The sequence below is a fragment of the Emydura macquarii genome, unplaced genomic scaffold, assembly GCF_026122565.2.
Source record: "Emydura macquarii macquarii isolate MOO-44397 ecotype Brisbane River unplaced genomic scaffold, CSIRO-AGI_Emac_v2 contig_3219, whole genome shotgun sequence".
NCBI lineage: Eukaryota > Metazoa > Chordata > Testudines > Chelidae > Emydura > Emydura macquarii.
This window is the reverse complement of record NW_027133356.1, coordinates 373,211-393,766: the sequence shown is the minus strand read 5'-3', so window position 1 is coordinate 393,766 and position 20,556 is coordinate 373,211. Positions and strand designations below refer to the sequence as shown.

The following is a 20,556-nucleotide window of genomic DNA, read 5'->3' as shown; positions in this document are numbered from 1 at the left end:
AGGCTACCTAGGCCACGGGATTTCCTTTAGCCAGTGTCTGACATGTTCTCACTGTCTCTCCCTCTCTAGCTGTTCCAGAACTGCTGCTTGGTGCAAAGGATATTGGATGCCTGGGAAGTCAATGACAAAATACAGTAAGGGTGTTTTTGGTTGTATGGAGGTCCCAATTTGAGAACTGCAAGTTTTGACTATTGTTTTAAATATTCTTCCAATTATTTGGATAATTGAGAAGTTTGTGACTGTTCTAGAAAATTAGAATTCAGATTGTTCATATGTGAAAAATCAAATACATATCAGGTAAACACATACATAAACGGGGCAGGTATAAGGGATTAAGAGTTACCTCCAACCTCACAATGCTGCAGTAGAAATACAAAGCACACTTCAATCTTGCTTTCCCAAGAACACACATAGCACATTAGCTTGCTTTTTAAAAAAATAACCTATGTACTGTTCACCCCACTTTGGGGAGAGGAATGTCCAGGAAACCCTATTTGAGATTAGATTTCTCGTTTAATTTTCTAACTCTGGAAGCCATTCAATTAATGTGGTGATTGGTATGAAATAAGACTATAAAATTAATTAAAGAAAATAGACTGATGTAAATGAAAATTATCTGGGCTTTCGTTTCCTTGCTTGCCTAAACATTTTGCTACTATTTATAGGATTTTACAGCTAACAATGTGCTGTACAGGCAATTTGCTAATTTCTCCTGGCAATCCCTTTACATGGTAAATAATGCACTGACAACCATAATTGTCTCTGTCGATATTACTTGAATTTTGTTTTATAGATTCAAGTGATTGGGGGTGCTGAAATGGGGGATCTGCTTGCTTGTGACCCATCATGACAACGTGGCAAGATTGCTTTTTCCTCTTGTCTCAACTCATGACGGGTGGGCAGTCAGGACTGATGATTTTACCAGAGCCCTGTTCTAAAAGCTTTGCCCCCCCACAGCACCTTCTGGTCGCTCATTGTGCCTTTACTTGCTGAATGCTATCATTGTACATGGCCTTTTAGAAAACGCAGAAGGGGCTGCGATCCCAGTTTGAAAGGAGTTTGCAGTCTACATTGGACAGACAATGCAGACATGCAGTACACCAGATGAAGGTCTAATTTCAAAATAGTGCAGAACTTTCAAAAAGTATTATTCCAGTGGGTTAATACTAAAGGATTAGAGGAATAAAGAACAGCAAGAGTGTTTTAAGGAGAGATTTCAGTTATTAGAGGGTTATCATGTGGTGCATAAAAATAGAAGACTGATCCAAGTGTAAGCGGCAAGAGGGAAGAAGGTGCAAAGGGTTCAGTGAGTATGGTGGCATTAATATATTTCCATGCTGGAGCATGACATTACTCTTTGTAGTAGCCAAACAGGACTTCTGAGTTGAAATAGATGGGGGGGGGGGGGGAAATGTTTCCTTAATTTTAGGTATCCTGTGTGTTTTTTGGCAGATTATTATATAAGATAACAAAATGTACCTTCTGGGTGGTCTGCAGAATTACTTGATTACAGTCCATTTGTTCATTATGGGTATCTGTAAGTTAAAACAAATGAATACCATCTGTTGCATTCAGTCAGGTTAGAGAAAACAACTGACTTAGCACATCTTTGTCTGCCTTTTCATTCCCATTGTTGTAGTAACTAACAATTACTATCAATGCAGTAGGAGCAGAGGAGAGGAACATGTCAGCACACAAGTCCAGTTTGCATTTTTACTTAGCAGTTGAGCTCCAAAAGTGTACTCTGAGCCAATCAAACCAGAAGATCAGTTATGGGCCCTATCCTTCCAGAGCTTTCAAACGAAGTAGACAGAAACATATACAAAGGCACTTCATGGCAGTGATCTGGATGGTATTTTCTGGTTTCTAACAACACTGATGTGAGAGGATTAGGGTTTGTAGACTTCCTGGAAGAAGTTTTTAAAGAGAAACTTGGGCGGGAGGGCATTATGATGTGCAAACATGCATGCTACATTCACGCTGTATTCCACTGCTTTTCTACACAGACCTATCTATGGAGAAATTTGACAGAAGTCTCAACCCCTGTCCTCACTAATTGTCCTCCCTTCCTCACCTCCATGGATCGCAGATCCAGTGTCAAGCAGGGACAAGTCTGAGATCATCTCTATTTGTTGTATGCAGTGGTGTTGTAGCCATATCGGTCCCAGGATATTAGAGAGACAAGGTGGGTGAGGTAATAGTTTTTATAGGACCAGTTTCTGTTGGTGAGAGAGAGGCACTTTCAAGCGGTCATTGGGCTCTTTTTTGGGTCTGAGAAACTTACAGCTAAATACAAGGTGGAACAGATTGTTTAGCTTAAGTAACTAACACACATTTCAAGGGAGCATTCAAGTTGAAGTGGCCTGTTAACACCCATTCCTTTCCTCTTTACGACTTGTCTCTCTCACCAACAGAAGTTGGTCCAATAAAAGATATTACCTCACTCACCTTGCCTCTCTGTCATCTCTGTTTGGGCTTTGACTGTTGTCACTCATTGAGATTTAGGAGACACTTGTGGAGCTCTTGATTTAGCACATAATTAATGCTTGAATTTTCAGGCACAACTTCATGTTAAAAGGAACATCCCAGTGAGGGGTTTTGTACCAAGCAGTATTATCTAATATTAAATTTTATAATAACATCATGAGCAAAACAGGAAAGTCCTGTAGCCGGGTGTTATGCAGGTCAGTCTTAAACAATCATGGTCCCTTCTGGCTTTAAAATCGGTGACTCTATGAAAACCCCAAAGCATTTATGGGGAATTGACGTTAGAATAGCAAACGATCTTGAAATTAACTTTTGATATATTCAGATTTCTGCAAAATACAAAGTGAAAAGTTTTACGTGTTACTAAAGTGCTATAATGCTTTTATCATCAACATCACCTTCAGGACCTCCAATACAAGAGGTGGTTTTCTTTTACAATATTTTGTCTAGGATTCAATAGTGGATGGGATGGAGACTTCTTTACATTGTGTTTCTATGGGGTTTTTAATGTGCTTTGGTTTTGACCAATCTCTGCAGTAGTCAGCGAGGCTGCCTGCGTCAACCTTGTGCACAGTTAGTGCTGCACAAATATTTGACACAAACCTGAATGTTTGGTGAGATCCTCTGTAATGTGAATGAAGTGTTGAAATGAATAATTGGATTACTTATATGAGTTCTAGCCATTCTTTTGATTGTCATCACCTGCCAGTGTGAAAGCAGATCTGTTATATTAGATGAGTAGTTCTGGTCTGATCTGTGACAGTGCTACTTGCTGACCTGCCATCAAAGCTGTTATATGTTGATTCCTGAGTCTCTTCAGTCCTTTTTTGCATAGCATGGATAGGATTGGCTCAGTCATATCAATGATTGATTTTGAGATTGACACCTTCATTGGAGATCATAGGAGCAACAAAAATACAGAGACAATGTGACTTTGTATCTTATTTGATTTAATGTTGATTATTTTAAAAAAATTCTTTTTAAGGGAGAAATTTGTGGTTCTAGATTAGGATCTCTTTTGTTCTTTCTTAGCTTCAGCTGCTAAATACCCCAGACAAACAATTAAGATTCCACAACCTTTTCAATATAGCAATGATTCAGATCTTTATTGCTGTTTCTTTGGTTAGAGGAAATTATGATAAAATATTATCTAGTTCTGTGCTAGTATCTCATAGCTGCTTTTATAGATGACTGGTATACCCAGTGCATTTGGGTGTGGTGGGAGCTTTCTTTTCCCCTGTCACTATCTGCCTGAGACAATATGAACTGGTTCCTCTGTTGTGGGACAGCCCATCCCCCTAAACCTATTCTGTGTTGATGCAACATCTTCACATCTGACATGCTGGTAGTGCTAAATATTTACACGTTAAATTGTGGCAGTAGCAGGTGACTCTTAAGAATTTGTTGATGAGTTTCTTTTGTTGAACTGGTACTGACTGTTTCTGTTTTCAGGGCAGAAGGTGGAATGAGGCGAGGGAATATGGGTCACCTTACCCGAATAGCCAATGCTGTGGTGCAGAATACGGAGAAGGGCCCCATGCAGACCCAGATCAGTGAATTCATTAAAGGTACATGTTCTAGTTCCCATTCTATCATGTGTTTTTCTTATTAAATAGCTCTTTCTGAAACACTTTATTTTGCCTTGTTTTATATGCTAGTAAGACTTCATTTTACAGTGTAAAAAAAAGAATTTCTGGCTGAATGTCTATATTTGATTCTTATGGAGGCTTTTTGACGAATTCTGTTCTCTCATGTGCACCCCGACATGCTGAAGTCTATGGAATTGTTTCTTTGTAACCCTGGGCAGAGTTTGGTTCTTTTTGTCCTACAGAGTGTCTTTTTCGACAAGAGGTTGGACATTTGCAGTACCTTAGATTTACAGGGAACAATGGGGCCCTGTCCCAGGAAGTTGACAGTCTAGTTTAGACATAATACATCAAGGAATGACAATAAACAAAGTGTGGGTGTTGGGATGTGAGAGAGAAGGAATGATTTCTAAGAGTAAATGATCATTGAGACAGATTGGAGGATTGGGCCGAAAGAAATCTGATGAGGTTCAAGTGCAGAGTCCTGCACTTAGGACGGAAGAATCCCATGCACAGCTACAGACTGGGGACCGACTGGCTAAGCAGCAGTTGTGCAGAAAAGGACCTGGGGGTTACAGTGGACAAGAAGCTGGAGATGAGTCAACGATGTGCCCTTGTTGCCAAGAAGGCTAACGGCATATTGGGCTCCATTAGTAGGAGCATTGCCAGCAGATCGAGGGAAGTGATTATTCCCCTCTGTTTGGCATTGGTGAGGCCGCATTTGGAGTATTGTGTCCAGTTTTGGGCCCCCCACTACAAAAAGGATGTGGACAAGTTGGAGAGAGTCCAGTGGAGGGCAACAAAAATGATGAGGGGGCTGGAGCACAAGACTTATGAGGAGAGGCTGAGGGAACTGGGCTTGTTTAATCTGCAGAAGAGAAGAGTGAGGGGGGATTTGATAGCGGCCTTTAACTACCTGAAAGGGGGTTCCAGGGAGGATGGGGCTAGGCTGTTCACAGTGGTGGTAGATGACAGAACAAGGAGCAATGATCTCAAGTTGCAATGGGGGAGTTCTAGGTTGGATATTAGGAAGAACCTTTTCCCTAGGAGGGTGGTGAAGCACTGGAATAGGTTACTTAGGGAGAAGGTGTCATCTCCATCTTTAGAGGTTTTTAAGGCCCAGCTTGAAAAGCTCTGGCTGGGATGATTTATTTGGGGTTGGTCCTGCTTTGAGCAGAGAGTTGGACTAGATTACCTCTTGAGGTCCCTTCCATCCTTAATCTTACATGATTTTATGAGACTTGAGTCTCTGTCTGAGAGAGATACTGGGGCAGCTGTTATTCTTCTGACCTCAGTGGACTTCGGCCTACAGTTTGAGAACCTTGTTTGTCTAAGAGGAGATAATGATACCCAGTTCAGTATATAAATGGAAAACATGTTGATGCAGATGGGAGAAATCTGTCCCCTTTCTTTGCTTCTTACATGCTTATCAAACATAAATGTTAGTAACCTGAGAGGTTGCATTGGGTAAGAATTTCTAAGTATTTATAAAAATGTATTTGATGTTTTGTACTGGTCACTGAAAGACACTCAAACGGTGCCTGTGCTTTTCCATCTGACAGTTGCGGAGATGTCGAGAAGGAAATGATTTCTCCTCTCCTCAGTTTTCATTTCCTCTGTACCTCCAAACGCACTCCTCCTTTAGAATAGGATGTATGGAGTGTGATTCCTTTTGCAGGAGGAGAGTCACTTTATCCAGCTTCTGTATATACACCTCCCCATCCCTCCCTTTGTTAGGTGTCAGTACATGCATAAACTGTGTAATTCTTGAAAGAGAACAGACTGCATTGGCATGTTTATCCTTTCCAGAAGGCAGCAACAGGAGGTCCAATAGCTGAATTAGCTAGTGTATTTGCCTCAGTATAGTCATTTAGGGGCTACACTGGCTGAGGAATTTGCCGTATTTCTATTGTCCGTAGCCTCTAACCCAGCTCACTGCATGGGAGAATAGCATGCTAAACACTGAGCCAAGCCCAGAACTGACTCATTATATAACTGGTACATTATAGTGTGTGGGCAGAACTAGTACTTACAGTACACAATATCCCAGGAATAAGAAATGACATGAGTTAACTTTGCTTTGGAGGTCCTTAGGGCTGGAATCTCTCAGTGCTGTAATATCTGTGTCAGCTAATGCCCTCTCTGCTCTTAAATGACCCCAAAAAGGTACCCCTCTTCATCAGATGTGTGTACTTCCAGTCTTGGCCCCATATTTTTGTTTTGACTTCTGTTTGTTTTATTTGATTCTCCATTGACTTTGTGTGTGTTGGATAATAGGAGAGTTTTTAATCTTTTTAAATATCACCATGTTTTTGTTGTACAGATGCTGAGGGGATTAAACACATGCTATATAAAATATTGCATAAGGTATTGAGATGCATATAGCCCAGGACACGCTACTAATCTGGGGATCTAAAGTTACATTGTGAAATATATGGGAAAGAGTGGGACTGAATTTTTCCATTGACTTTCACTGGTCCTTGTTCCTTGAACTATGAGCTTTACTAACTGCGGGGGTGACCTGTTTGTTACAGAGCTACCTGAGGATTGCAGAGGGAGATGGGAGAGCTTTATAGAAGAGACACTGACAGAGACAAACCGGAAGAATACAGTGGATTTGGTGAGGACAGTGCTAACCCCTTCTGCATATTTTAGATGCATCTGCTGCCTTTTGGCATGTGTTTTATATGAAAATAGTAGGTTTGGTGTGACCCTGTCTGTGATATTTTCCCTGATCCCACACGCTGAGTATATAGGGGCCAGAGCGGGAGTGGGCTAGTTATCCCTCACACTCATCACAGGAGAGGTTTTTTCTCTGACCTAGCAGCAGTAGTGCTGTGTATATTGGTAGCCTCTCTGATATGTATTGTGTCTCATGATTTTGCCTTCTGAAGGAAAATTATTCCTACTAGACAGCTTTGGTCTCTGCCTGTGAGAGATTTTTAATGGGCTAAGATTATGTAGTGATTTCTCTTGGCTTTCCCTGACATTCATTTTGATTTTTGTTTCAGGTGAGCACCCACCATCTGCATTCTTCCAGTGAGGTCGAGGACATGGAGAGTGCTTTCCCCAATGAACTCTCCCTCCAACAGGTGACAGACACTGTGCTTCGTACTGTTGCTGAGAAGCACGTTACATCTGGCTTCATCTTTTATTCTTCTCAGTATGGTGCAACTTCCTGACTTCTTACTTTAGGGTCTAAAGCTGCTTGTGTGTCTGTCTGATTCAGTGGTTCTCAACCTGCGGCCCAGTCACCGCACAGCTGCGGCCCATGTGACAGCCTCATGGCCATACAGGTAGCATTGGATGCAGCCCACGGAATGGTAAATAGGTTGAGAACCACTGGTCTAATCTACAATAGAAATGTTTTTACAAAAAGGGAAAGACACTTTGGCAAGTGATTTTGAACCTTCTCATCCTAAAGTTTTTGTGCCAAGTGGAAAATATCACTCACCCGCTTGAGCAAAGTGTAGAGCTGACCATTTGTGAAGACTTCTCTCCTGCTGAGGTGCTCCTGGGGAAGCCACACATTTTATTAGAAAGATGCAGTGTGACCCATTGGATTGAGTACTGGATTGGGAGACCTGGGCTCTGTTTCCAGCTCTCCCACAGCTCTGCAGTGTAATCTCTGTGTGTCTTAGTTTCCTCAACTCTAAAATGGGGACAGTGATACTTATCTCTTTTGTAAAGCTCATTGAGATCTGTGGGTTAAATGGTATTATTTATAAAGGGAAGGGAAGGCAATTGTACAGGGATTCTCTTATAATATGAGAGAGCCAAATGAACAGGGTGAACTTTGGCTTTCTAGTGTCTAAAGGCAAGTGTTCGAAATCTTTTCCTGATCGTCACCAGTAGAGCCAGGCTGGATCATCAGCAGGGCTGGGTTCACCCATCATTGGGCCCTAGGCAGACATACACTTCTGACCCCTACCTACACTGATGGAGAGGTGGCCGGGCCAAATCTGAAAGAGTGGCGGTGTGACCTGGTGCATGCAGTCACAGCACCACTCAGGTTTGGCCTGCCCATCCTTCCATCATCGTGAGCAGGGCAGGATGAGCAGCTGGTCCTGGCAGATCTGCAGTATGGCCATGGTGAGTGTATTGCATGGCTTGTATGGTGGGCCCTGGCTTCCCCCTCCAGTGAATTTGGGCCTGTGTGTAAATCTGGCCCTAGTCATCAGGAGCACTCTGTGAGGGCTGCTGATGGGTGTATTTGCATAGTGATCATCTGGTGAGAGCAGGATGGGAGGGGAAGTGTCTCCATCACTCATGGCGCAAGTAGAGGCTGGAGTTTAGGAAAGGGCAGGGCAGATTAGGTTCAGCAAAGACAGTTTAGGTAGTTCAGGTTTAGCCAGTAGTATAAAAGCAGGTGTGGAGATTGAAGGGGGACCCTTAACCTGAAATCTAGTGATGTTCAAAAAACGAGTTTCAGGCTTCTTACCCCTAAACCTGAGTCCCTGGCCAACTTCTGTGGTTTTACAAACACGCTTTTCTTCCCCCCCCCCCCCCCCCGGTTACCTTCCCAGTGTTTTTCTTTCCCCGCTTGCTATATTAAAACCCCTCATAAAAACAAGGGAAACTAACTGACTTCTCTCTACAAGGGAAATGGGAATTTCCCCCTTGCACTGCTGGGATGGCAGTTTCAACAGCAGTGCTAACAGGAGTATAGCTTGTTGACTGTTGACTATACTGAGGATCAGAAAAAGAGGTGTTTGCTGGCTATTGCAGCTAACTCCTGACAAACAACAGTGGTGGAGATAGATGCCGACTTTGGAAAATTGAGCTATTATTATTTAATCAAGTTTATTATAATAGCGCCTAAGGGGCAGCCAAGAATGGGGCCCTATTGTGCTAGGTGCTATACAAACTCAGAGTAGTAGACCACGGGTGGGATGGGCTTGATTAACAGCATCTTTTTGTAATGTTTATTTTTTAACTCCTTGAATTGGGTCTCCCTGAATGCCATTATAACCATTCTCTGGTTGCATCCCTCAGGCATTCTCAGAGTACCAAATCCAACAGATGACAGCCAACTTTGTGGATCAGTTTGGCTTCAATGACGAAGAGTTTGCCGACCAGGATGACAATATCAAGTGAGTTCAAGTGTAGACTTGACAACAGAAGAAAATGGAAGATTGGAAGTCAGATGGAGTCCCACAACCTGGGGTCCCAGAGCCCAGGCTTGTGCTTGAGGCCTCAATCTACGAGGCTGAAAGTAGCAGCATAGACGTTCCTGCTTGGGCTGTCAAGTGGAATGGGTCTCTGAGCCCAAGCCCGAATGTCTACATGGCAATTTTATAGCCCTGGTAGCCCAAATTAGCTGACACAGGCCAGCCACAGGTGTTTTATTGCAGTGTAGACAAACAGAACAGACAGAGTTCTATAAAATCATGACTTGTGTGGAGACAGTAAATAAGGAAGTGTTATTTGCACCTTCTCGTAACCCAAGAACTAGGGTGACCAAATGAAATGAATAGGCAGCAGCAGTCTTAAAACAAACAAAAGGAAGTATTTCTTCACACAACGCACAGTCAACCTGTGGAACTCCTTGCCTGGGGTTGTGTGAAGGCCAAGACTATAATGGGGTTCAAAAAAGAACTAGATAAGTTCATGGCAGATAGGTCCATCAATGGCTATTAGTCAGGATGGGCAGGGATGCAAAACCATGTTCTGAAGTGTCCCTAGTCTCTGTGTGCCAGAAGCTGGGAATGGGCGACAAGGGATGAATCATTTGTTGATTATCTGTTCTATTCTTTCCCTCTGAAGCATCTGGCATTGGCCACTTTCTGAAGACAATACTGGGCTAGATGGACCATTGGTCTGACTCAGTATGGCCATTCTGATGGTCTTATTCTCTAGCCCTTTTCTTAAGCATTGTGGTCATAAGCTCTGTTAATAGGGCCAACAAATTCTGATCCAGCATGCAATTGACTGATTATGGGGCAATCTGATTGTTTCCCCCATTTTGTAATAAAATAGAAATTAAATCAATTATTGGGGGAAAAGCAGCATAAATTCCATCGGGAATCATGTAGAGACAGTTCATGTAAAACTTAAAATGAATCTGGAGCTGAATGAGAATTGTAGCTGGAACATACCCATATCCATTCCCATGAGGTTGAGTAGCAAGGGAGAGAGAATAAAACAGAAACTGTTCCGGTGTAAGATATTCGTTGCTGAAACCTGTGGAAGAAGTGACTCGATAAAAATGACCCTTTGTTTTAGTGGGATGGTCATTTGAATATTTTTAATATTTTACAAAAGATGCATTGACTTAACAGTTTTCTTTTTAGAAAACAAAATTGATAAAATTTGAGACATAAATAAAATTGCTCAGATTTAGGCATGTATAGATACTGTGTAAAATCACCCTCCTCGCCCTCTCGACTTATTCCAGTGAGCTGCACTCCTGCTCTGTGGAACCCTCTCCAGTTTGTCTCTCTTAACCCAATTGCCAGTGTGAGCTATTTGATTATTTTTGTGATTTGCATCATTATCCACTGGGGACTGTGAGCCACTACGTAAGTGATCAGTAAGGATGGAACGTGATTATATGAGACGCTCTTCGGAGTTTTTGATCAACTTGAATTGGCTTTATCTTTGGAAACTTTGCCTCTGACTCAGATGAAGGAACTGACAGAAACATTTGCAGGCAGCATTTATGCTCTGCAGGAGTTGGCATATGACAGCCAGGAGGGGCTTGGTTTATGCTTTGTCCCTCTATCGTTGCTTTGTAAGGTCAAAATACGTTATGAGCTAGGGGAGTTCCACTGGTCATGTGCTAAGGATCTGAACAAAGTCTAGGGCTGTTAATCCTATAACTGATATCTTCAGAGAAGCAGAAATACAAGGTTCAGTTATTTTCCCCTCAAGGATTAGAGTAAAGAAATCATTGCCATGGAATAATACAGCAGCAAGTATGCAGAGAACACCAGAGAAGTTGGGTTGCAAAGTGTCTTTGTATGTTTAGCTGCCTTTATCCCTCTTGCTCCAAGCCCTCATGCAGATTTTTCTTTTTGCAGTGCACCTTTTGACAGGATTGCAGAGATAAACTTCAACATAGATGCAGATGATGACAGTGTAAGTGGGGTTTTTGGATATGTATTGAAGAGGACTGACTGCAGCCGGTCAGATGCAGTCATTTGCATCTTGGAGAAAAGTGGTGCTGTATTTTATTTATGTAGTAAAGAAAAAGATGCCCCAGAGCCTATCTCCAAGCAAGGAAATCAGGGTATTAAAATCACCTTGCTGTAATTCTCCTGCACTTTCAGTCTGCTGTTGCATCATCTAGCTCTAAGACTCCATCACAACAGTGGCCATGTGAACTGGAGGGTGCGCCTCCATCTTCGCTAGCAAATGCCCTACGAAGCTGCTGTTGCCCATTGTCTCTCCCTGCCTCTCTTTCCTTCTGCTGAATAGGATTGGAAGTTGGTGATTAAAGATATTAGCGAGCTGATTCCCTACAGGCCTGAGTATTACCACCCCATCCTTTGTCCCTCCATTATACTGCTTTGAATCAGCACCTGGTGTAGGAGCTGGACGATGGTGCAAGTAAAGAGTCCTTTTACATGTTTCCTGACAAAACCTGTTCCATTCAGAACTGAGGGCATTTGATTTCCTTAGTCTTAAAAATGCTTCTTTTCACACCTTCCCTTCCACTGCTCAGAGCAAAATGAGTTTGTTCTCCCCTTTTCTCTTTTGGCACCCGAGGCAATATTTCTCAGATGCAAAAATTCATTGTGTTTTGCTTGAAACTGCAAACTAAACCCTGCAGCCACAAATAGCATTTAATGTGCTTAACTGTTTTTTCCTAACAAGAGAGAGGGTTTTTTGGTGGTGAAATTTCACCACAGCTCTTGATAATAGCAGTACATCATCTCATAACTGACACACACGTAGAACCTCATATCCAAAGATTCCAGAGCATTCAATGAACTTGGCAAACTGATCACAAATTGTGTATGTTCAGAAATATGTGTGACTTCAGCAGCCACTGAAATGCAGCCACTGCTGGGATGGAAAATGCTGTGTGTTTGACAGGGCAAGAGTTCAGGAATATCTTACCAGTTAGAATGACAGGGTGCTTTAAGCAGGAAGTATGTAAATACTCAATTGCAATTTAGCCTGAACACGGAGATTACACTGTGGGAAGTTTGTCTATGTGCAGTGGACTGTATCCAGGACATTGTCTCCTTATTCTCCAAATTCCAAGCTGTAAAATTTGAGAATGAGTGGTTTCCTTTGAGTGAAATGTCTCTGGGGCAATGCCCTCGGGGCAGAGAAGCCTCTCTACCACAGTGGGTGTATGACAGAATGACAGTGAAACAGCAAGCAGGACACCTGTTATTTCAGAAGCAGGCCAGGCTGTGATAGCCTTATTTCTTATTTGGCCTCTTCTGGGCTTCCGGCTTCCAGGCAAACCAAGCTTCTTTCTGACTCTTGGCCCTTTCACTTCTGAATATTGCCTGTTCCTTATCTTGTGTGAGCAAAGTGAAAAGTGTGCATACACCTCCAGGGGGCTCAGAGTATAGAGATGCGGTGCTTTGTGAACTCTGCTCTGCACTAGCATTTTTGTTGCCTCCTCCCCCAGACATCTACAGAACCTGATTTCTGTTTAAATTTGTTTTAGCCCAATGCCTCTCTCTTTGAGGCCTGCTGCAATGAACGGATCCAACAGTTTGATGATAAGGAGGAGGAGGAAGATATCTGGGAGGAGAAAGAAATAACCTATGCAAGCCAAGTCAAATCAAGAACACGGTAAGGTGAAAGCAAAAGGTCTATCTTTTTTTCTCTGAATACTATCAAGTTGAATATTCCAGTTTATTACTCCTTATAGCTATGTGCGTTGGAGCCTGTCTCTTATATAAAATCAAGTGGCTGTATATGAGCTGCTACTGCAAAGAGATCATTGCTTGTCTTGAATTTAGAGAAAGACACCTGTCGTACAAAAGAGACAGGCTTGAGGGCATGCAATAATGATGGAAATGCTAGGATACACAACCAGTTATGAAGGAGAGAAACTACCTTTATTTGAAGAATTTTTTAGAAGCCATTCTTACCTCTTAGAAACTGAGTGTAAAGCCATCTCCTGTTACAGAGGAAGGGGTAGCGAGAACAACTATTGGCTTGTTTAATAAGTTAGGAGATATAGGATTCTTTTTTTAAATTGTGAAAACAAGATGAAAATTTTGGTTTTGGTGAGAATTAGGGCCCTAGTTTGTAGCTAGTACTGTAATGAATTTGCGATTCATCCCTTTGATTTATTAATTATTTTATCATAAGTTATTCTATAATTGCAGTTTTAAAAGATGTGGACAAATTGGACAACAGAAACGACCAAAAGGCTGAAATTGAATTGTATGAAATGTATTAATATTCTCAGTCCAGTTGCTAATGGACAATTGTCCGCCTCACACAGGTGGCACTAACTTGCCTGCTGTTATCAATCTGAATAACTTGAATGGGTCATGGAGATTGAACTCACTTCCCTGCCCTAGAAATGATTCTTCTTGGTCAGGTGTTAGGTACTGTAGGGGGGTTGTGTGGGGAAGCTTGCCCTGTTGCTGCCTGTGTGCTATATTCTGGGGAAGTCAATTCTAGCAGCTGTGAACTCATGTTTTAAAAAATAAAATAAAATCCTAATTGGATGTTTGTGACCATTCTCAGTGCCCATGAGAATCAGCCCTTCAGTTAAAATCAGTGGTGCACACTGTAACACCAGCTAGTTTGATAACTTTAACTTTCTGGGAGGTAGAAGTGGACAACTTCCAAATCTAGTCATCTTTGTGCTTTTATTAATGATTGTTTGTAATGCCAATTTTATTTATGCTTTGCTGACTTGTTCTGATGCTTGTCTCGTGCCAGTCTGGATTATCACACATCCATATTTTCAACCATTGCAGTATGGAAAATGTAATTGAGTAAAATTACTATGTTTTAGTGGGTTTCCACTTGATGTGTGTACAGGGGAAGGATTTGTTTACTTTCCTCTGTAATTTTTGTTTATAAATAACAAGTACAGTCTCTCTTGTCTAACTCACCTTTTCCCAAAAATCTTAGTGAAGAAAGTAGGCTTGTACCACAGAAGATGGACATTTTAATTTAATTAGGCTTTGTCTCCTTTTTGTGTACTAGGTTGAAATGGAAGGTCAGAAATATGTAGTTGCTGCAAGTAGAAGGGAAGTTGTGTCTGTGCCATAAAGTTATAATTCATATTTGATTATATATGTAAATTAGACTTTTCGTGATCACATGAAAATTTTTTTTTTTTTACTCAGTTATCTTGAAAATGCTTGTATATGTAAATTGAAATATGAAAGAATCTTTGTATTTACAGAGTTTTATATCCTCAGGGTGCAATGCACACATTAGCTAATTTAGCCCACCTACCCCTTCTCCTGTGCCCTCCCCTCCCCGTTTTGGAAGTGGGGAAAGCATGGCAGAGTAATTTTAGTGACTTCAATTGTAATTAAATAGAAATATATGAATCAAACTTCATACAATGCTGTGATCTCCATGAGAAATCTGCTCTCCCTTTAGTGTTGTATTATTTTTCCATTGTCATCTTTCCTTCACACCCACTTCTGTACTTTGGTCTCTTGTCTCTTTTTATGTTTAATTTAGATTGCATGCTCCTCAGGGAAAGACTGTCTTTTTATGTGCCTGTAAAGTGCTGTGCACATCTGTGACGCTATTGTGAATGCTAATAATTGATTTATGAGAAATGATTCAGAATTGTTTGTATAGCTTTACTCATTGATGGCTCAGGGAAAATTTCTGAAGGAGATAACACAGGTGGGATTCTGTAGGGTTTTACTGGGAAATGATGGGAAGGAACTACAAAACAAAATTTAGGCTGAACGTTAGGCAGAAATTCCTGAAGGACATTTATTAAGCCGGGGACTATCTCCCATAGGAAGTGTAGGAAGTCTGTCATATAGCATATCAAAAACTACACTAATCGAAGCACTTAAAAGACACACTTTAATGAATAATCCTGAACTGCCCCTTTCTTCCCCCTCCTGGTGGGAGTAGCAGGTAGGGGATGGTCCACATGGCCTAATACAATAATTCCTCAGAGTTACGAACACCAGAATTACAAACTGGCCGGTCATAGAAGCATAGAAGATGAGGGTTGGAAAGGATCTCAGGAGGTCATCTGGTCAAAGCAGGGTCAACCACATATCTCATTTGGAACTAGAAGTATGCAATCAGGCAGCAGCAGACCAAAAAAAAAAAAAGAAGCAAAATATAGCACTGTACTGTGTTAAACGCAAACTACTACAAAAATAAAGGGAAAGTTAAAAAAAAAAATTTGACAAGGTAAGGAAACTGTTTCTGTGCTTGTTTCAGTTAAATTAAAATGGTTAAAAGCAGCATTTTTCTTCTACGTAGTAAAGTTTCAAAGCTGTATTAAGTCAATGTTCATTTGTAAACTTTTGAAAGAACCACAATACTATTTTTGTCAGAGTTACAAATAACCTCCATTCCCGAGGTGTTTGTAACTCTGAGGTTGTCCTGTAGGTCATTCTAACTCTGATTTCTACAATTCAGGTTTGGAGTGTCTCAGACCTCAGAGAGTTCTTCAAAAAGTGATCTAGAGAATGGGGATCATGATGGCAGTGTGGACTCAGAAGAAGAGGAGGAAACAGAAGAACAAACACCACCTCCGACGGAGAACACCAATAAGAATAATCCTTCTGAGCAGAAAGACTCTGACTCTAATGAAGGTAAAAAGTTCAACATACCATCTTAATTAAGTCCTCAGAAACATGTCTCAGGCAGTCTTTCCTGGAGATCTACCATGTGACTATGCGAATAGCCACCAGCAAGCCATTTGACTATTGGGGCTGCTCTGTAATACAGCCTTTACAACTGAGAAGTAAAATGCCCATTGTGAATTTGCATCTGCTTATTCCTGCCTTAAAAATGCTGGAGGAATTCGATCCTGCAGGTACAGAGAGCTAAAGTTCTGAAAGATTGCAGTGTGCGGTTTCAGTTATGCTCCTGGACCCAGGCAGGGTGTAACTCCTGTAACAGTATCAATTTTTATTAAAAACCAACAAAGATATTAAATGAGAGGACTACAGTGCTAACTGCCAGGATATTTTTAAGGGTTTTATGAAGAGCAAAACTAAATATATTCAGACACAACCTTCCTTCCCTTTCCTCCTTTGCTGTGTGTGCAGAACTGCCTGTTGCTATTTCAGTTTCAGTTTTGCTTGCTGTAAACCGATTCTGGCAGGGCCTGGGGGAAACGTGTACACAGGAGCTTCGACCGGAGCGACACAAGGGAATGATGTCATTATGTAGTACTTGCCACAGGAAGTGAAACTGATGATAGGTTAGGTTTTTAAGCTGCGGCTTGACAAAGGCCTGGCTGGGATTATTTAGCTGAGGTTAGTCCTGCTCTGAGCAGGGGGTTGGACTAAATGACCTCCTGAGGTCCCTTCCAACTCTATGATTCTATAAATGAGTGAAATTGGCGATACACACTGCCCTGTTAGTTGCTCAAAGTAAATCAATTGAAATAAAGGGAGAGAAGTTTTTTGCAAACATCTTTTCGTTATATTAATCTTCGGTGTTACTTGTGACTAGAATACAAAATTTACAGACAGAAATATTATTTTTTTAAACTGGTGTTTCTACACGAGAACTGATAGCATCGTGTAAGTCTGTTCCTGTAAAAAAACAGAAACTTTCTACTGCCATTACCTACTACTTGTATCACAAAAACACAGATATTTTCAGGCCATCATCAGAGGGACATCGACATCAAGGCCAACTTAATAAAGAATATTTATACAAAAGCCACCTTGTGTGGACAGCGTGCATTGATGCAATTGCCTTTCATCTCTAGAAACTAGGTTCAGGTATTGGTGCAATTCATTAGTGAATATAAGTTTGGTGGATCTCCCCCTAACCTATGTGTGCTTCTCAACTGCTGATGGATTTGGTGCAGTAGACCTGGTCTTGAGAGGTAATGCATTGCAGGTCAGGAATCACTGGTAGAACTGCGTGTCTGAAACTGGAGAGCTAGAAGGATGGTCTAGTAGATAAGACACTGAACTGGGACTCAGGTGATGTGGATTCAATCTCTGGCTTTGTTAATTGACCACCTGTGTGACCTTGAAGCATCTACCCTGTACACCAGTTCCCCCTTGTAAAAATGGGGATAATAGCACTTCCTTACCTTGTGGGAACATTGTGAGGATGAAATCCATTAATGATTGATGCACTCAGATGAGGACCACCCTCAGATGAGGACCATCAGTGGAGATGAGGGCCATATAAGTATCTAGATGGATAGAAACTTGTGCAGATCTTGCCTGCAGCACATTGTGTGCCTGCAGCTAGTGCATTGCAAATATAGAATTTTATAAGGCTATTTTTCTTAATTAGTGCTCCTCTACTGTGGAGTTACCATATTTGTCAGAGAAACGAATTTTCAGATAGTCAGTAAATTGCCTGATTTCCTTCAACAACATGAGACTCACCTACAGTCCTCCTACAGATTCCCATAAGAATTCCCATTGCATAATCTTTGTTTTTTACCTCTAGGAATTTTCTCCCCACTGACTTTTTTTGTGAAGGCATATGGTTGTACAGAATCTTAGGAACTCCTGGTTATCTTTGTACCTTCAGGATCTGGATGGACAGCTGTGTTTGAGCCAGTGAATTCAAAGCCCCCAGCACCCTGTGTGGCCATGGATGTTGGATCAAGTGTGTGGGATTCAGCAGCACCAGAGACAGCCACCCCTGAGGAGAAAGGATGGGCAAAGTTTACAGACTTTCAACCTTTTTGTTGGTAAATGAAACATAAATGCCAGCAACTTCTCCATAACTTTAATGTGAAAGAATGTTTGGAGTATGGTTGTATGGAATAAATGGCTAGGCGTCTGTGTTGTAATCTTTCTTTTCTCTAAATATTTTCTGTGTGGATTCTGGATCTGTGTTTACCTCTGTGTTTACACTGATTGAAATCAGTGGTATCCAGATTTCATTCTGTTATGATACTGGTATGTTGTCACTGTTGCAAGGCTCTCACTATACTGTAAGTTATGAAGGTGGCTTGTAATAACTTCTTCTTTAGGAGTTGTTTCTAAGTAGCATCTATCGGGACCTGAGCAGCTGTGGTTCATTCTCAGGTCTTTTCTTTTCTAGCTCAGAATCAGGTCCCAGATGTAGTTCTCCTGTGGATACAGAAAGCAGTGATTCAGAGGGAAACCCCAAGCAGAATCAGGACAAGAACTGTAAGTGGGAATAATGTTTTGAAATGTGAAGGGTTCATTTGCAACTTTAACTATTTTGAGTATTGCCTACCATGCCGGGTTTGTGGGGCAAAGTTCCTCTCCAGTGCTTCCTCACAGATGTTACTAGATGGATCCACTTAGGCATATTAGAGCTTCTGAAGGTGGGTTCAGCCCCCTAATAAAACACCAAGAAATGCAGTAATGAAGTAGTCACTCGTATGTTTATAGGACATGGTTAAATTGCTGAGGCCCACATTTACACCTTGGAAGTACTATGCTGTAGTAGCAAATGCCTTCCTGTTTCTTTCCAAGTGTCTCTTTATAAAATCAGTTACCAAAAATTGTAATACCACAAAAAGTGATCTTAGGGATCTGGATTCCAGTAAAAGTGAGAGGATGAAGAAAGATAGTGACAGAAGAGACTAAAGCACCAATGTTGGTGTTAGACTAGTGAACTGATCTGGATCTTATCCCAGAACTGAAGCTGAAAGACTTTGAAATTTTAGTTTAACTTCTTGAACTATATTCACACTCCTCTGTGTTGCATGATTTTATCTGATGCCAGAAGTAGAAACGCCAAACCACAGCAAGAGAAGCTATCCTTGCTGTATTTCTGATAACGCAGAGCCAGAAAGTACTGGAAATCTAGTGAGATTTTTCAGCCTAATTTTTTGACCAAAAAAAAAAAAAGAAGGGGGAGAGGGGGGATAAGCATCTAAACCTCTGCATTTTTTGTGGTTTACCCGATGCTAGACTAGAGCTTGATTCTCCTTTTAACCTAAAAGAATCCCCCCTGGTGCTTTGGTTTTCAGGTCCTCAAACTGATCTTGCTGGTATCAACCAACCAAACCTCAAGAGATAAATAAACCCCAGAACATCAAATCAAGAAAATCTCCTAGTTGCATTTTCATCTTAGATCAAACAAGAGTTTTAAAAATCAGTAATAGAGACACAAATTTGCCCCAACCTTGCGACAGTTCTGAACATTAAGAATAAAAAAGGTACCTATGAAAATCAGGGTAGATTCTCAGTGCATCTTTTTCCCATGCATGCTTCTGGCTGTGTGGTAGCACAATCTTTCTAATCCTATGACAAGTCTCTTCTTTGAGTATGGGTCAGTGTGGATCCCACTGCAGATGTACATGCATATGAAACTGGATTCTTTTGAATAGAGGCCATGCACACATCCTCCCTTAGTTCCCTCTTACCACCTGTGGCAATGAAACGGAGCCCTACAAGTGTCTGACTGCTACTCTTCAGGGACCTTGAACCAGTTCTTTCAACCCATTTAGTGAAAAATTCTGTCTTCACATGTTTTCTCTGAAGGATGTTCCTTTAAAAAAAAAAATCGATAGACAACTCCCTTGTACAATGCGAAAAGGCACTTTGTGCCAAGCTCCATGTCTCACAGTGAAGTCCAAGCCCTCAGGGTTCAAACCCTGCCTTCCTGTAATGGACTGATCTCCATCAAGGATGGACATAGCTGATACCATTTCTGCCTAGGAGATTGTCAGATCCTGGGTAAGTGCACTTTGTGTGAGTCCTTTTCTGCCAGGACCCCCAAGTCCAGGGACATGTGACTCAAGCTGCATCTACTTGAGCAGTCTGTGCAAGTCACTTCAGACCTAGAGGTAAATGGTCACGACCAGAGCGAGGCTTCATAAACCAGTATCGGATACTATTGAGAATTCTTCACGTTCTGAGATACGGCAGTGGAAAGAAAGTGAAAAGGACACCTGCAGAGTCAGTGCCACTGATGCTGGACACCTCATCATCGGTGAAATCTCCAGTGTGTCAGACCTCAGTGTCAACAGCCCCTGCGCTAATCACTTTGACACTGGTAGTTCTGGTACTGACAACTCTGGCTCCTTTATTGACTGCCCTAACTCAGGTAGAAAAGCTGGCACCTGTGCCTTCTCATAAACGGAACACTGATTTGCATAGCTGGTCCAAGCATGAGCACAGCTCCAAAGCCCAGGGAAGACATGGGACCCCACTCCAAGGGCAAAGCCCCTAAGCAGTGGGACAGAGCAGGAGACCTGGCAGGGATTCCAGTACTGATCCCCATGACGGAGTTGAGCAAGGACCTCAGAGGACCATATCACCCCCGGAGATGTCCTCAGACCAAAGAGGTGGCCAGCAGCATACCATTGCTGGAAGTGCCCTTTGATTAAGCGAGAGATTCCTCCTTCACATCGCCAGCACATTCCTTCTCGTCAACACTGAGCAGA

General features: G+C 41.7%; 1 protein-coding gene across 3 annotated transcripts in view; it reads left to right on the top strand.

The window, feature by feature from the left end:
* The window catches only part of PPP6R2 (protein phosphatase 6 regulatory subunit 2), a 147,285-nt gene that overhangs the window by 93,257 nt on the left and 33,472 nt on the right, over positions 1-20,556 (top strand). For 2 of the 3 annotated variants that reach the window (XM_067531403.1, XM_067531402.1), the window contains exons 12-21: positions 70-134; positions 3,940-4,055; positions 6,608-6,693; positions 7,085-7,165; positions 9,069-9,166; positions 11,096-11,153; positions 12,703-12,830; positions 15,627-15,802; positions 17,718-17,880; positions 18,237-18,325. In XM_067531403.1, the coding sequence (XP_067387504.1) occupies positions 70-134; positions 3,940-4,055; positions 6,608-6,693; positions 7,085-7,165; positions 9,069-9,166; positions 11,096-11,153; positions 12,703-12,830; positions 15,627-15,802; positions 17,718-17,880; positions 18,237-18,325 (1,060 nt within the window). The remainder of the gene's footprint in view (positions 1-69; positions 135-3,939; positions 4,056-6,607; positions 6,694-7,084; positions 7,166-9,068; positions 9,167-11,095; positions 11,154-12,702; positions 12,831-15,626; positions 15,803-17,717; positions 17,881-18,236; positions 18,326-20,556) is intronic. The other variant, XM_067531404.1, reaches the window with a different exon arrangement.